This window comes from Oncorhynchus clarkii, chromosome 3 (assembly GCF_045791955.1).
Source record: "Oncorhynchus clarkii lewisi isolate Uvic-CL-2024 chromosome 3, UVic_Ocla_1.0, whole genome shotgun sequence".
Classification (NCBI taxonomy): Eukaryota; Metazoa; Chordata; class Actinopteri; order Salmoniformes; family Salmonidae; genus Oncorhynchus; species Oncorhynchus clarkii.
In genome coordinates this window covers 4,126,572-4,140,683 of record NC_092149.1, presented here as the reverse complement: position 1 = coordinate 4,140,683, position 14,112 = coordinate 4,126,572, and the positions used below count along the sequence as shown (strand labels likewise).

The 14,112-nt window shown below is 44.3% G+C and overlaps 2 protein-coding genes across 3 annotated transcripts; both read left to right on the top strand.

The window, feature by feature from the left end:
• Positions 1–335: 335 nt before the first annotated feature.
• LOC139386607 (zinc fingers and homeoboxes protein 1-like) lies at positions 336–10,349 on the top strand. Of its 2 annotated transcripts, none has more exons than XM_071132323.1 (6): positions 336–683; positions 1,171–1,458; positions 2,798–3,294; positions 3,445–3,666; positions 3,896–4,057; positions 4,188–10,349. In XM_071132323.1, exons 2-6 carry the CDS (start codon positions 1,293–1,295, stop codon positions 5,676–5,678), a joined length of 2,538 nt encoding a protein of 845 aa, XP_070988424.1. In that variant the 5' UTR covers positions 336–683; positions 1,171–1,292; the 3' UTR covers positions 5,679–10,349. The 2 variants fall into 2 exon arrangements, with proteins under 2 accessions (XP_070988424.1, XP_070988414.1); XM_071132313.1 differs by having other exon boundaries at positions 377–683; positions 3,445–3,645.
• A 211-nt stretch (positions 10,350–10,560) lies between these two features.
• On the top strand, positions 10,561–13,058 carry LOC139405641 (uncharacterized protein C8orf76-like). Its single transcript, XM_071148057.1, has 6 exons — positions 10,561–10,730; positions 10,833–10,928; positions 11,034–11,177; positions 11,366–11,688; positions 11,978–12,110; positions 12,350–13,058. The coding sequence occupies exons 1-6, from the start codon at positions 10,623–10,625 to the stop codon at positions 12,518–12,520; spliced, it is 975 nt and encodes a 324-aa protein (XP_071004158.1). The 5' UTR covers positions 10,561–10,622; the 3' UTR covers positions 12,521–13,058.
• Positions 13,059–14,112: the final 1,054 nt, after the last annotated feature.

Here is a 14,112-nt window from a genome sequence, read left to right as displayed (position 1 = left end):
CTGGTGCTTTTATTTAATTAAAGTGTTTTTTTTTTACAAGTATTTGTTCCTGTGTCTTGTTATACCATAAAGGCATGACGACATTGATGTGTTAATTGGTTGAAAAATATCTATTACCAGTTAAAGCGGAATACAAACTGAGCATGGTGCAGCCTCAGGTGATGTTTTTTTGGGCGTCAGACGGTAACGATAAATACTGTATGCATACAAACGTCAGGACCGTCACTTTTTAAATGCTTGTATTCGTTGATAGACATTTTATTTGAAGCAACATTTCTCTATGCATGCGTGACAGATGTCGCCTATGAATGACGTCAAGACGTACCGCATTAACGTGATGACGCCGCTTAATCATTAAACTGCCATAAAAAAAAAAAACACTGATATAATTTGATGGACAAATGGCTTACTTGAAGTGACTAATGTCGTGGCTTCCTGCCTTTTTTAAAATACGTCTGTAAAGGGATATCAGTCGGGAAAAGAACTGTTGCAGCGAAAATGTTCCATGTTTTCATCTGCAGACAGCGGTGAACTGGACTCGCCTGCCTCCGAGCAAAACTACTGCAGTCCGGCAGAGAGCTCTGGCTGAACTGTACAAGAGGTAGGCTAGCTAACATTAGACGAGAACCTAAGACAAATTGCGGGGGGCAGGAGAGCCTGCGCAGAAGCTACCTCTTGTCCTGGTAAGTACACGCAAACTCAGCTGCTGTTCTGTGGTGGCTAGCTACAGTATTTGGCTTCCAGCGCAATGTCTATCCCAGGTGTAAACTGGCTGGCTAGATGCAGAAATGGAAGCTAGGTTAGTTAGCTAGATCTGGATAGCTAGCAATCTAATAAGATAAATCAATTTGCTATAGTCACACTGCATATAATTTTTTTTTCTGCATAAACAAATGGCATTAAGAGCAATTGGGTCCAAACGTATTGTAAATGACCAGCTACTACAAACTAGACAGTTGCTACAAACAAGTTGCACTAGTGTGCAGAAATAATCATTGTAATAGGTTTCACATGCAAAAGGTGGTATAGCTAGGACACATTTCAACTTCACTGTAATTACTGTACAATGAACGTACTATTACCGTTATACAGTAATCCATACATATTGTAGCTGTTCAAGTGACGCTATATTGGATGGAACCTGTCAAATACATATTTTTTTTATTTCAGTCCACAGATGAAAATATTGGAAGTTTTAGAATGTGAATCAAACCATCACTAGCGGAAGGTCAAATCCATTCCAGACACATCTCTTTACACAAAGTTATCTTGGAGGATAGCCTACCTACAAAATGGCAAGCAGGAGGAAGTCAACAACACCTTGCATGGTCCTGCCTTCTTCTAACGTGATGGAGGAGCAGGATGCAGACATGCAGGTGGGGGAGGGAAAGGATGGAGCTGAGAGCGCTGCAGAGGGACTTACAGACACCGCTGTGGTCTCCACTGACCCAGAGACAGGTGGGGAAGGGTTTTATTCATCTTCAACATGTTGCTCACACCTGTTTTCTTGAAATGTTAATCACCTGGCTCGATCTTGACTGGCTGCATCACTGCTTGGTATGGCAAATGCTTGGCATCCAATCGCAAGGCGCTACAGAGGGTAGTGCGTACGTTCCGGTACATCACTGGGGCCGAGCTCCCTGCCATCCAGGACCTTTATACCAGGCGGTGTCAGAGGAAAGCCCTAACAATTGTCAGACTCCAGCCACCCAAGTCATAGACTGTTCTTTCTGCAAGTTTGGAACCAACAGAACCCCCCCCCCCCCCCCCCCCCCCAGCCATAAAACTGTTAACCAATAACTACCCGGACTAACTATCTGCATGGACCCTTTTTGCACTCTTGACCTCTTGACCTTACACTGCTGCTACTGTTTATTATCTATCTTGTTGACCAGTCACTTTGTCCCTACTTATATGTACATATCTGCATCAATTACATCGTACCCCTGCACATTGACTCGGTGCTGGTACCCCTTGTATATAGCCTAGTTATCTTTACTCTGGATATAATCAAATTTATTTATAAAGCCCTTCTTACATCAGCTGATATCTCAAAGTGCTGTACAGAAACCCAGCCTAAAACCCCAAACAGCAAGCAATGCAGGTGTAGAAGCACAGTGGCTAGGAAAACCTCCCTAGAAAGGCCTAAACCTAGGAAGAAACCTAGAGAGGAACCAGGCTATGAGGGGTGGCCAGTCCTCTTCTGGCTGTGCCGGGTGGATATTATAACAGAACATGGCCAAGATGTTAAAATGTTCATAAATGACCCGCATGGTGAAATAATAATCACAGTGGTTGTCGAGGGTGCAACAAGTCAGCACCTCAGGAGTAAATGTCAGTTGACTTTTCATAGCCGATCATTAAGAGTATCTCTACCGCTCCTGCTGTCTCTAGAGAGTTGAAAACAGCAGGTCTGGGACAAGGTAGCACGTCCGGTGAACAGGTCAGGGTTCCATAGCCGCAGGCAGAACAGTTGAAACTGGAGCAGCAGCACGGCCAGGTGCTATTCCTTGTGTTATTATTTTTCCCTTTTCTCTTCTCTTTCTCTCTGCGTTGTTGGGAACGACCCGTAAGTAAGCAGTCTACACCTGTTGTTTACCAAGCATGTGACAAATAAAATGTGATTTGATTTGGTTCTGTAGGCACTAAACAGGAGAAAAGCTTTTGAAACCTATATGAAATGCCCATATTGACCTACTGTTTCAACACCGATCTGCTATGGTGTGCTCTACTCCTGAAAATGACCCTCGTTCTCTGATGTAGTTAAACTAACATAGCTGAGCAATTTACTTTTCAGAGCACGACATCAGTCATTCCAGCGGAGAGGACGGTGTCACCTGCACAGGAGTGAAACGCAGCAACCAACCAACCCTGGAGCAGACGCTCAGTGACCTTCTCTCGGATGGGGGATACACACAGCATGAGACGGAAGAGAGCGATGACCCCGCATCAGCTGGCATCTCACTCAGCAAAACCCCCATCATGAAGATGAGGGGTAAATCGGAACCGAAGAGGATCGCCGTGTCTCTGAAAGCAGCCGAGGAGAGTGACGGGATGGGAGAGAGTGAAGGGGAGCAGGAGCCTATCGAAGCACCTCTGGGGCTGGGTTCCCTCACTCCTGTAGAGAAGATGAGCCCACATTACACCGAGTCCATGAAACACAGTGTTCTCCTAAACATTCCCAATATGATGTCTGCAGAGCACAAGAAATCCTCTGTCCTCAGCTCCAATATGTCTGGACTCCAGCTCCCCCCTGGTCTGGCCCAGGTCCTCTCAGCTCTGCAGGCCCAGCAGGTGATCATATTTTCAAATTCTTTGAAATTGTAAATTGTATAAAACAAATCACCTTTCACTGCTGTTGATACTATTGTAATGTTACTGATAAATAAGTGACTAAAACCTCTCTCTCTCTCTTGCATTCTCCTTCTCCCTCCCTCCCCGCAGAGCGCCCAAGCCCAGCTCCTCATCCCCGTCAGCAGTATCCCCTCATACAACCAATCCATGGATACCAACACAGTCCTGGTCAACACCTACAAGAAGTTCCCGTACCCTTCGGTGTCAGAGATCATGGGTCTGTCGGCTCAGACCAAATTCAGTGAGGAACAGATAAAGATCTGGTTCTCTGCCCAGCGTCTGAAGCACGGGGTCAGCTGGACACCCGAGGAGGTGCTTTTTCTGTTAGATTCATGTTTGTCTTATACCAGAGTTACATTTTTTGGGGCGGACATAGTGTTTTTATTGTGATTTAAAAAAAAACATATTTTCACTCATTTGAATATATATGTTTTAATTGTTGTCGCCTCTGTTGAAGGGGGCGCTTGCAAGTACGCATTTCGTTGTACCATTTACACTACGTCTATCCTGTGCATATGACAAATAAACTTTTTGATTTGAGGTGGAGGAGGCTAGGAGAAAGCAGTTCAACGGGACTGTGCACACGGTGCCTCAGACCATCACTGTTATCCCGGCCCACCAGCTCTCTGCTGCGGCCAACGGCCTGCAGTCTATCCTCCAGACCTGTCAGATAGTAGGGCAGCCAGGCCTGGTTTTTACACAGGTTGGTACTTATTGATGACATTGTGGATGATATAATGTAATATTTTCTGTTTATAGTTTCTCAACTCAATATGTCTTGTCAGTTGTTGTAATATTGTTGAGTGAGTGAAACTTTTCTAAACTCTGAACAGGTTGGCACGCCTGTGACCACACCCATCACCTTGACAGTAGCAGGGATGCCAAGCCACAGCCTGGTCCCCAAGATGTCCTCCCACCAGACCAGCCCAGCGGTCAGTGAGATGAAGAGAGCCACCACTGTCCAGCCTCCCTCCCTGACTCCACAGGAGAACTCGGCCCTCAGCGCCGACCACTTCGGAATGCGGCCTAAGAAGTCCAAGGAGCAGCTGGCGGAGCTGAAAGCCAGCTACCTGAAGAACCACTTCGCCAGCGACGCGGAGATCGCCAGGCTCATGACGCTGACCTGCCTCACAAAAGGCGAGATCAAGAAGTGGTTCAGCGACACGCGCTACAACCAGCGCAACTCCAAGAACAGCAACGTCATCGTGTTCCATGACAGCCAGAGTCCCCGGGGTCACGGCAGCGGCACCACCATCGTCATTGACTCCAGCGACGAGACCCCTCAGTCTCCACCACCCACACCCACACCATCCATCAAAGAGAAAGAGCCACGCCCCAAGACCTGGAACTCCTTCCCAGACTTCACATTGCAGAAGTTCAAGGAGAAGACAGCAGAGCAGCTGGTGGTTCTTGAGGAGAGTTACCAGAAGGGAAGCACTCCGTCTGATGACGAGCTGACCCGGCTGAGGACGGAGACCAAGCTGACCCGGAGAGAGATCGACGCCTGGTTCACAGAGAAGAGGAAGGTAGTGGAGGCAGAGTCACCTGAGCTGAAAGCAGAGCGGATGGAGAGCGAGGCCACCTCGTCTAGAAAAAGATCCCAGACCCCTCCGGGTGGCCGGCGGCCAAACAGGGGGGACAAGAACATCAGAAAGAAAACCCCAGAGCAGCTCCACGTTCTGAAGAGTGCCTTTGTCCGTACCCAATGGCCCTCCACAGAGGAATATGACAAGCTGTCAGAGGAGAGCGGGCTGCCCAGGGTCTACGTAGTCAACTGGTTCGGAGATACCCGGTACTCCTTCAAGAACGGCAACCTCAAGTGGTTCTTCCACTACCAGAGCGGCAACGTGGAGGGACTGAACGGCAACAAAAACAGAAAGAGGAGGATACGTAACCGAGGCTGGGGGAGGTCTCGGAGCAGGAAGGCTAAGAGGTCAACCAGCACGGAGAAGTCACCACCACTGCCCATCATCAAGTTGAAGTCTGGGAAAGACATTCTGAAGGAGTATTACCTGAAGCACAAGTTGTTGAATGAGCAGGACCTGGATGAGCTTGTGACCAAGTCTAGTATGGGATACGAGCAGGTGAGAGAGTGGTTCGCTGAGATACACAAGAGGGAAAATATGGGTGCTGATCCGTTTGGGGATGCTGAGGTAAACGAGGACCAGCAGGAAGAGGAAGCGTTGCTGGGTGAGAATGAGATGGCACCTGACGAGCAGGATGACACTGTGGTGGGTGAGGAAGATGAGGAGGAGGATGACGACACTGATGAAAGTGATTCTTGGGAGCCCTCTCAGGGTGCCAGAAAAACACAGTCAGAGTAATGAAGGACAGCTGGGCTGTGTTCATTAGGCACCAAATGGACTGAAACAGGGAGGGACTACATGGAATTGTCCAATTTAGAAATGCCCAGTTTCACTTTCTGTTGCAAAACATTTTGCCATGGTGTGCCCAAATGAACACAACATTGGATTTAGTCAAACAGCACAAACACATTTCGCTTTCTCTTACGTATTTTAAAAGGTACTGTCTGAATGCAAGACTGAACGATAATATCCCACCAATACAAACGATATGTGCACCTTTTTACAGCGCTAGAGTAGCGCCATTAGTCAATCTAGTCAAGAATTACAACCAGTACTTTAAATACCTAATTTTACATGAATTGGTCAGACATTAAAATGCTGAAATTCAATTGATAATACAATATTTGATATGATGATAATGAATGGAAAATTAACATTTGTTGATCTACAGTATTCGGCACAGTTATTTATGTGCAATTAAGAGGTCCTTTTTTTAATGGCTAATGTCTCTCGTATATATCCCTATTATTATAGAGATTACAAGGTACTGTAAGTACATTCATGGAATGAATGCAATGAATCATGTGAAATCAGATGATATTATGGGTTCCCATTGAAATTGATTGGAGGAACCGCGGTGCCAAAGTTAACTATTGAATGTGGACTCCTGTGCTAGGAAAGACTTAGAAACCAAGGGACTCGAGAGTAGGAGTGCTGATCTAGGATCAGTTTAGCCTTTTAGATTCCAATGAGTCCATAGACTGACCCATGAGCTCGTGTGAATCCTTAAAGAGATGGTTGGGGCTAAGGCTTAAGAGGGTGTGAACAAATTCCAGCTCTGGCAAGTGTGGAAAAAAACCCTTAAAGCTTTTTTTGCAAAACTGGTTATACAAGAATAGCAATTTTTAAAGCTACGTAGCTTTCTCCAACTGTAGTGTATAATATACCATTACGAAGCTCTGAGTCTGTACTTTTGTACAATGTAAAAGATGACATACATACTCTAAGACTCTTTATGAATACGGGCCTGGAGGCCCAGTATGTACAGTACCAGTCAAAAGTTTGGACACACCTACTCATTCCAGGGTTTTTCTTTATTTGTACTATTTTCTACATTGTAGAATAGTAGTGAAGACATCACAACTATGAAATAACACATCACAATCATGTCGTCTCCAAAAAAAGTGTTATATATTTTTTTATTTTAGATTCTTCAAAGTAGCCACCCATTGCCTTGACAGCTTTGCACACTCTTGGCATTCTCTCAACCAGGTTCATGAGGTTGTCACCTGGAATGCATTTCAATTAACAGGTGTGCCTTGTTAAAGTAATTTGTGGAATTTCTTTCCTTAATGCGTTTGAGCCAATCAGTTGTGTTGTGACAAGGTAGTGAGGGTATACAGAAGAAAATACCAAGTCCATATTATGTCAAGAACAGCTCAAATAAGCAAACAGTCCATAAGTGACAGTCCATCATTACTTTAAGACATGAAGGTCAGTAAATCTGGAAAATTTTAAGAAGTTTTCATGTTTCTTCAAGTGCAGTCGCAAAACCCATCAAGTGCTATGATGAAAGGATTGCCACAGGAAAGGAAGACCCAGCGTTACCTCTGCTGCAGAGGATAAGTTCATTTGAGTTAACTGCACCTCAGATTGCAGTCCAAATAAATGCTTCACCGAGTTCAAGTAACAGACGCATCTCAACATCAACTGTTCAGAGGGGACTGCGTGAATCAGGCCTTCATGGTCAAATTGCTGCGAAGAAACCACTACTAGAGGACACCAATAAGAAGAAGAGACTTGCTCGTGTTTCCTGACCCAAGCAATGGACATTAATTAGACCGGTGGAAATCTGTCCTTTGGTCTGTAGGCCAAATTTTAGATTTTTGGTTCCAACCGCCGTGTCTTTGTGAGACGCAGAGTAGGTGAATGGATGATCTCTGCATTGTGTAGTTCCCACCGTGAAGCATGGAGGAGGAGGAGGTGTGGGGGTGCTTAGCTGGTGACACTCTGATTTATTTAGAATTCAAGGCACACTTAACTAGCATGGCTACCACAGCATTCTGCAGCGATACGCCATCCCATCTGGTTTGGGCTTAGTGGGACTATCATTTGTTTTTCAACAGGACAATGACCCAACACACCTCCAGGCTGTGTAAGGGCTATTTGACCGAGAAGGAGAGTGATGGAGTGCTGCATCAGATGACCTGGCCTCTACAATCACCCGACCTCAACCCAATTGAGATGGTTTGGAATGATTTGGACTGCAGAGTGAAGGAAAAGCAGCCAACTAGTGCTCAGCACATGTGGGAACTCTTTCAAGACTGTTGGAAAAGCATTCCTCATGAAGCTGGTTGAGAGAATACCAAGGGAGTGCAAAGCTGTCAAGGCAAAATGTGGCTACTTTGAAGAATCTCAAATATAACATATATTTTCATTTGTTTAACACTTCTTTTTTAGTTGGTTACTACATGATTCCATATGTGTTATTTCATCATTTTGATGTCTTCCCTATTATTCTACAATGTAGAAAATAGTAAAAAATAAAGAAAAACCCTTGAATGAGTGGGTGTGGCCAAACTTTTGACTGGCACTGTATACTGTGGTGTCTCTGAAGGAAACTGACAGTGTAGCACTTATTATTGTGCACTTTGCCCACTACTGAATTAAAGACATGCTCCGGAACTTTTGCGACTACCAAGTGTTTTTTTAAACCTCCTGCTTTGGACTGGACGTGTCAGTGTTCAGAGCCCCCCTCGCAAGGTCTCTGTGTTCTATGCCAGTGATGTGAGGTAGTTCACAATTTAGCTGAACTCTACTTTCAGAACTACTGGCTAAAATGTATACAAAAAGTTCCGGAGAATCTCTTTAACATGTTCTTGTGGGGGGGAAACAACTTTGATTAGGCACCTTTATATTCCTTTTACCTTTTAATGGCTTTAGGAGACCAAGTCTCTTTTCAATATGAGCTCTTTTTAAACGCTGTAGAACTAAGTATTCTGCCTTGTATTGTCCTCCTCTGAAATGATTCTATTTTCAAGAGGATGCACCTTATTGACTTTACCCCTCTCCTTGTGGATCAATTCTAAAGTTGGGTGTTGATATGACACAAATGAAAATCAATGGTCTGTATGTGGCCTACTGCTTCCTGCACCAACCAACTGGCACAATGCGGGTCCCTATTTCAATCATGTGAAACTCTGCTGACTTGGAAACGTGTAACGTGAGTTTGAATTACGTAGAACTTTTATTGTTTTTCAGACTGCAGTACTTGTATGTATGAAGACTAGTGTCGGAGGACTTGATACAGGGCTGTTTTCAAACAAGTGTTTTTCTAATGTATGTTCAGATGCACGTTTGTTTTGCTTTTCTTTTTACAACGTTTGCAGACTATGCTCTCCCCAACTGTCATTTTAAATGACGAGTTTTGACATGTGCACATTAGTAGTACCAAAACATTGTTGCTAACCTGTAAGCCATGTCCTATATGCTCTGGTCACTGGGTTACAGCCTGGCCCGGACCTGATGAGTTACCAACGGTCTCTCAAACGATTCTAAACATGCTTTACCAAGTTCTAGTCACTTTGGTTCTAGAATCTCAATCTAGAATCTAGTTGAAACATCACAACATTTTACAGAAAAACGGATGGAACCTTCGGAACCTTTTTGAGGAGACAAAACCTATGTGCCTGCATGGCTCATTCTTTCTGAGCAGGGTTTCATCAAGACTTGACAACAGAAGAGGTGGAGGAGGAGAAGATCGTGGATACCTCATGCTCATCATAAACATTTCAAATTGGGCAGCATGTTATGCTGTGAAATCGTTAACGTTTTCATGCAGGAACAGTTATTTGTACCATAGTTAAGGTAAAAGATTTGAATTTTGAGCTCCATATAGTGCATGAAATAATCACCTGACTGCAGATGAAACAGCATTATGTGCTTGTCTTAGAAAAGTTGTTTTTAATGGTTTTATAATCTTTATTTATGATTAATCCTGTCTCTCAACTTCAACTAATAGCTTGTATGGCGTTTTACTGTTAATGTGTAAAAATATATTTTTTGAAGGCTCTTTGCCTTCTTCAGTTGGCAACTCAATGTATCCGCACTGCTCTTTTTTTTGTACAGTAGACGTGACATTGTGACCATAGTACATGACTGTTTTTATCCTAGTACAATAATTCTTACCTGTCTGTCCTCTTTGCTATTTCTCAATATTTAGAAAGGTGCTTGTTTAGTACTAATAGCCAACAGTTGAATACATCACTTTAATACATGCTTTAACAGTTTTCCTATTAGATTGTGCGCACACAATATTTGAACCTGTCTTTTAACATACTATTCTGCTAGCTACAGCTATAATGGATCATGTCAGCCAGTCTCCTTTCTCCTACTGTATTTATTAAGTGAGTTATTATCTATGAGAAGAATGTTTGGCTCAATGTTTGGTTTCTGGATATGTTGAGGTGCTTTGGGAAAAGTGAGAGAGTTTATTTGCAAACGTTATGGTAAACCAAGACATTTTTCATGTTGAGACAGAGTAGCCTTGGAGCTGAAAACTCAGTGGAAAAAGCTTTAGTCCCCTGAGCCATAGATTTTTGCAATGCTTTTTAATTGAAATCAAACTGTTTTTTTTTTAGGCTGTGGCTTGATTTAGACAAATATATATTTTATTACTTGTTTTGTGGACAAAATACAATACATTTGGACGAAAAGGCGTGTATTTTGGTGTCTTATAAAATATTTAACTTCAAAATATGACTGGAGTTTCTCTTATAGAAAATATTACAGCATTTCATTGAAGAAAGTAAAGCGTCTGTCATTGGAACATATCGTCCGGAACACATTCTATATTTTTCTGTTTCCCAACGGTCATATTAGCTTGTAACACTGCACACGTTGACGTTTGTTTTGTTTTTTAGTGTTGGTAAAATCTGAATTCGCTGTCATTCATCGTTTGAAATGGAGATTTTCGGTAGCACCTTTGACGATTCGGTGTTCGAGGAATCAAGAGCGAAGCCGACTGTTGTTGCACTGTCGACTTACAATGCAAAGTTCTGTGAAGCAGAGGTGAGTGTTAACCAGCTACCTAACGTTAAGTAGCATCAGTTTTTTTTTTGCTAGCATTGCATTGTGTGGATATTTTTAACTACGAGTTATCTATTTCAACAGTGGTTTGGGGAGAGCATCGACACAGAGGACATTTTGGAGGTGCAAAAGATCTTCAAATTTCGAGCTGATATGGCGTACAGGCGAAAAAACTTCCAGGTATTGACCCCTCTTCCCTTGAGTCATTTAGTTACACACTGTCTTATCATATCCATCTAGTATCCAAATGCTTTTCTCATCCGTTAACTATATCCATTTCCCCAGGAAGCTTTAAACGCCTACACTACCTGCCTCTCCTATATCCCTGACGGCAACCTGGCCATTCGACGGGACATAATGGAGGGAATGGCAAGGTGCTGTTGTCACCTGGGGAAGAGAGTGGAGGCCCTGGAGATCACAGAAACACTTGTAAGAACCGTTGCTGTTGAGTGAGTCTTATCTTTATACATTATTGTAACATAATATGGTTTTTTATTATACATTAATAATACAAAATATCTAGTCTCGTCATCCAGCCAGCCCGCTCTTGTCTGTGGACAAGGTTACAGTATACCAGGTAGTAAAATGGTTGTTTTGAAAATTCATTCCATGGACAGAAAAATGAAGCCTCCAACACCTGTCACCTTACCGGTCTACTTCACCTGACTGCGAACGTCCACGAGCGCTTCGGAGACCTCAGGAGCCAGGCCACGTGTCTGCAGCAGCTGTGTTCTCTCCACCCCTACCACCAGTGGCACTGGATGAAGCTGGCAGAAAGCTACCTTCATCTTCTTCAGTCTCTGTCAACACCCTCAGGCTCCAGTCCTCTTCAACAGGGAGATGGTGTAGAGCCAAAGCCTGACTCTCAGACTGAGGAGCAACTGAAGGAAGAGCGTGACGGCGTTTGGCTCAAGGCCTGCATGTGTTTTGTCCGGGCCAGGTAAATAAATCAGTGAGAGACAAGCAGACATCCTATTGGCCTATTCTATATGGAATTCCATGGATACAAGTTTGTTGGGCAGTCTTTAGGACTGGTTTCCCGAACACAGATTGAGATTCTCCATTGAAAATGCTTCTTAGTCCAGGAAAAGTCTTACTTTACCTCTGGGGAAATTAGCCTTTGGATTAAAGCAGAGAGCATATTTACACATTCATCCTAAATGTCACTGTTTAGCACAGTCTTTGTCTTGTGAAGATGGTTGTTTGACTGTACTATGTTGCCTTGCCAGACTCCTCCTCAGGGCATTAAAGGGCCAACAGTCATCCTTTGTTCTCCAGAACAGTGAGAGAGCCCTACAGAAGGCTGATGAGGCTCTACGTTGGCTGGAACTGAAAGACACCACACTACAACTAGTCTCTGAGGTGAAACCGGTTAGAGACACAGTACATAGACTACTGTTCTCACATGGTGTCTATTCATCAAATAATGTCCTGTATTTTGTCTTCTGGTATGTTTAAATTAAAGGAAATGTGTGGCTTGCTGGCACCAAGATGTCATGGTTATGCTTTTAGATGTATTACAATTGTAATGTTTTGAAAAGATAAGAGGTACACTTCCGACCAGATTGATCATGCATCGTTATTGGTGATCTGCCCTTCAGGTGATGTCAGAAGATCTAGTTCCAGAGAGAATGAGAGAGGACAACCAGGATGGAGAGAGCTTGGCAGGTCTCTCTCTGAAGGACTTTGAAGACAGGTGGTGGAACAGACTGGTACAGACAGGAGTACTGAAGGAGGATGGACCTAAAATACCCTCTGTAAAGACCAACTAGGCTACACATTTTGATGAATGTATTTATTTGTTAATATTGCGTGTAACAATGTGCTGACCGCCATATGAAATTAAATATTGTCACAATCTACAGTCCAGTTTAATTAGATCATTGTTGTATTGCATTTCAAAGTAGAACCATTTGGAAAAAGTGTGATAAACTTTTGATTTGCCATTCTGCATTACCTCGGGCTTGACAGTGTATGGATCAGAAGATTTGTCAGAAGGTATGTTTGTTAAGAGGCCCGGCCCTTGGCTAAGCGTTGCACACATCACTAGGCTGTCACTCAGTGTGGTTCTATCAGGGTTGATGGGTGGAAGAGGAATTCATGTCTGTGACATGTTGTTTTTACTCCATTGAATTAACATGTACTGGAACACAAAGCTCTCAGCCTGAAGGCAGACAATGATCATCCTTATGAGATAATGATGTGATTGAAGTACTACTCCTGTACTCCAGGCATCAAGCAAAGCAAAACAGGCACATTTACTCTATGAAGGTTACTTGCCCATTTTCAGTTGTGAGAACATAATTTACCTCAAACAGGGTGTACTGTCACATTTCAGTATGATGCCATTTCAGTTACTTAGGAACAGTAAACCACTGGCCAGTCTTGAGAAGTGGGTGTCTGTCCAACAAGCCGGTTGTCCCTCCATAAAGAAGGTAATTGCTGTTAAAGGGTCGCCAGGTCAGGTTGTCTCCAGTACTATAATCACTGGAGAAGGTTCTCTGGAACAGGACAGGCCTGGTTGCAGTGCGTCTCTGTGTGATCCAGTCAAACCTGTGGCTCCGGGGACCTGTGTAGTAAGACTGATTAACCAAGCACTGGGAGGTTGGTGGTGCTGTTGGCTGAGTGTTGTGGTGTCTCTGCTGGGAGGTTGGTGGTGCTGTTGGCTGAGTGTTGGGGTGTCTCTGCTGGGAGGTTGTTGATGCTGTTGGCTGTTAGCTGAGTGTTGGGGTGTCTCTGCTGGGAGGTTGTTGGCTGAGTGTTGGGGTGTCTCTGCCGGGAGGTTGTTGTTGGTGCTGATGGCTGAGTGTTGGGGTGTCTCTGCTGGGAGGTTGGTGGTGCTATTGGTTGAGTGTTGGGGTGTCTCTGCTGGGAGGTTGGTGGTGCTGTTGGCTGAGTGTTGGGGTGTCTCTGCTGGGAGGCTGGTGGTGCTGTTGGCTGAGTGTTGGGGTGTCTTTGCTGGGTGGTTGTAGTTAGCTGAACCGTTGGGTTTTGGCTAGAGTATCTGAGCTGGGCTGTGGTAGTTGGTTGAACAGTAGATTGAGTGTTGAATCTGGGCACAACTGTGGTGGTTGGTTGATCCATAGCCTGGTTGTTGAAGTATCTGTTCTGGGTCGTGGTACCAGCACTGGGGCAAGGAAGGTTTGTCAGTGGGGTTGAGGTGGCTGCTGCTTGATGGGTGATAAGCGGCCTGGTAAGGTTGAGCTCCGTTGCCACGGTGAGGAAGGCTGGCACAGGCTTGGAGCTGGCGTAGAGCTTCCTGAACTCCAGGTCGAATGGCTTGACCGCGCTGCCCTTGAAGAGCACAGCCAGGCTTCTGTGGACCTGCCAGGACAGCCAGGTGAAACTGAGGAACAGAGCACAG

Excerpts from the sequence above, each read along its gene's own strand:
- LOC139386607 (XM_071132323.1), top strand. The coding sequence starts at position 1,293 with ATGGCAAGCAGGAGGAAGTCAACAACACCTTGCATGGTCCTGCCTTCT. Across the intron at positions 1,459-2,797 it reads CTCCACTGACCCAGAGACAG|AGCACGACATCAGTCATTCC; the intron begins GTGGGGAAGGGT and ends TTTACTTTTCAG. Across the intron at positions 3,667-3,895 it reads TCAGCTGGACACCCGAGGAG|GTGGAGGAGGCTAGGAGAAA; the intron begins GTGCTTTTTCTG and ends TTTTGATTTGAG.
- LOC139405641 (XM_071148057.1), top strand. The coding sequence starts at position 10,623 with ATGGAGATTTTCGGTAGCACCTTTGACGATTCGGTGTTCGAGGAATCA. Across the intron at positions 10,929-11,033 it reads ACAGGCGAAAAAACTTCCAG|GAAGCTTTAAACGCCTACAC; the intron begins GTATTGACCCCT and ends CCATTTCCCCAG. Across the intron at positions 11,689-11,977 it reads ATGTGTTTTGTCCGGGCCAG|ACTCCTCCTCAGGGCATTAA; the intron begins GTAAATAAATCA and ends TTGCCTTGCCAG.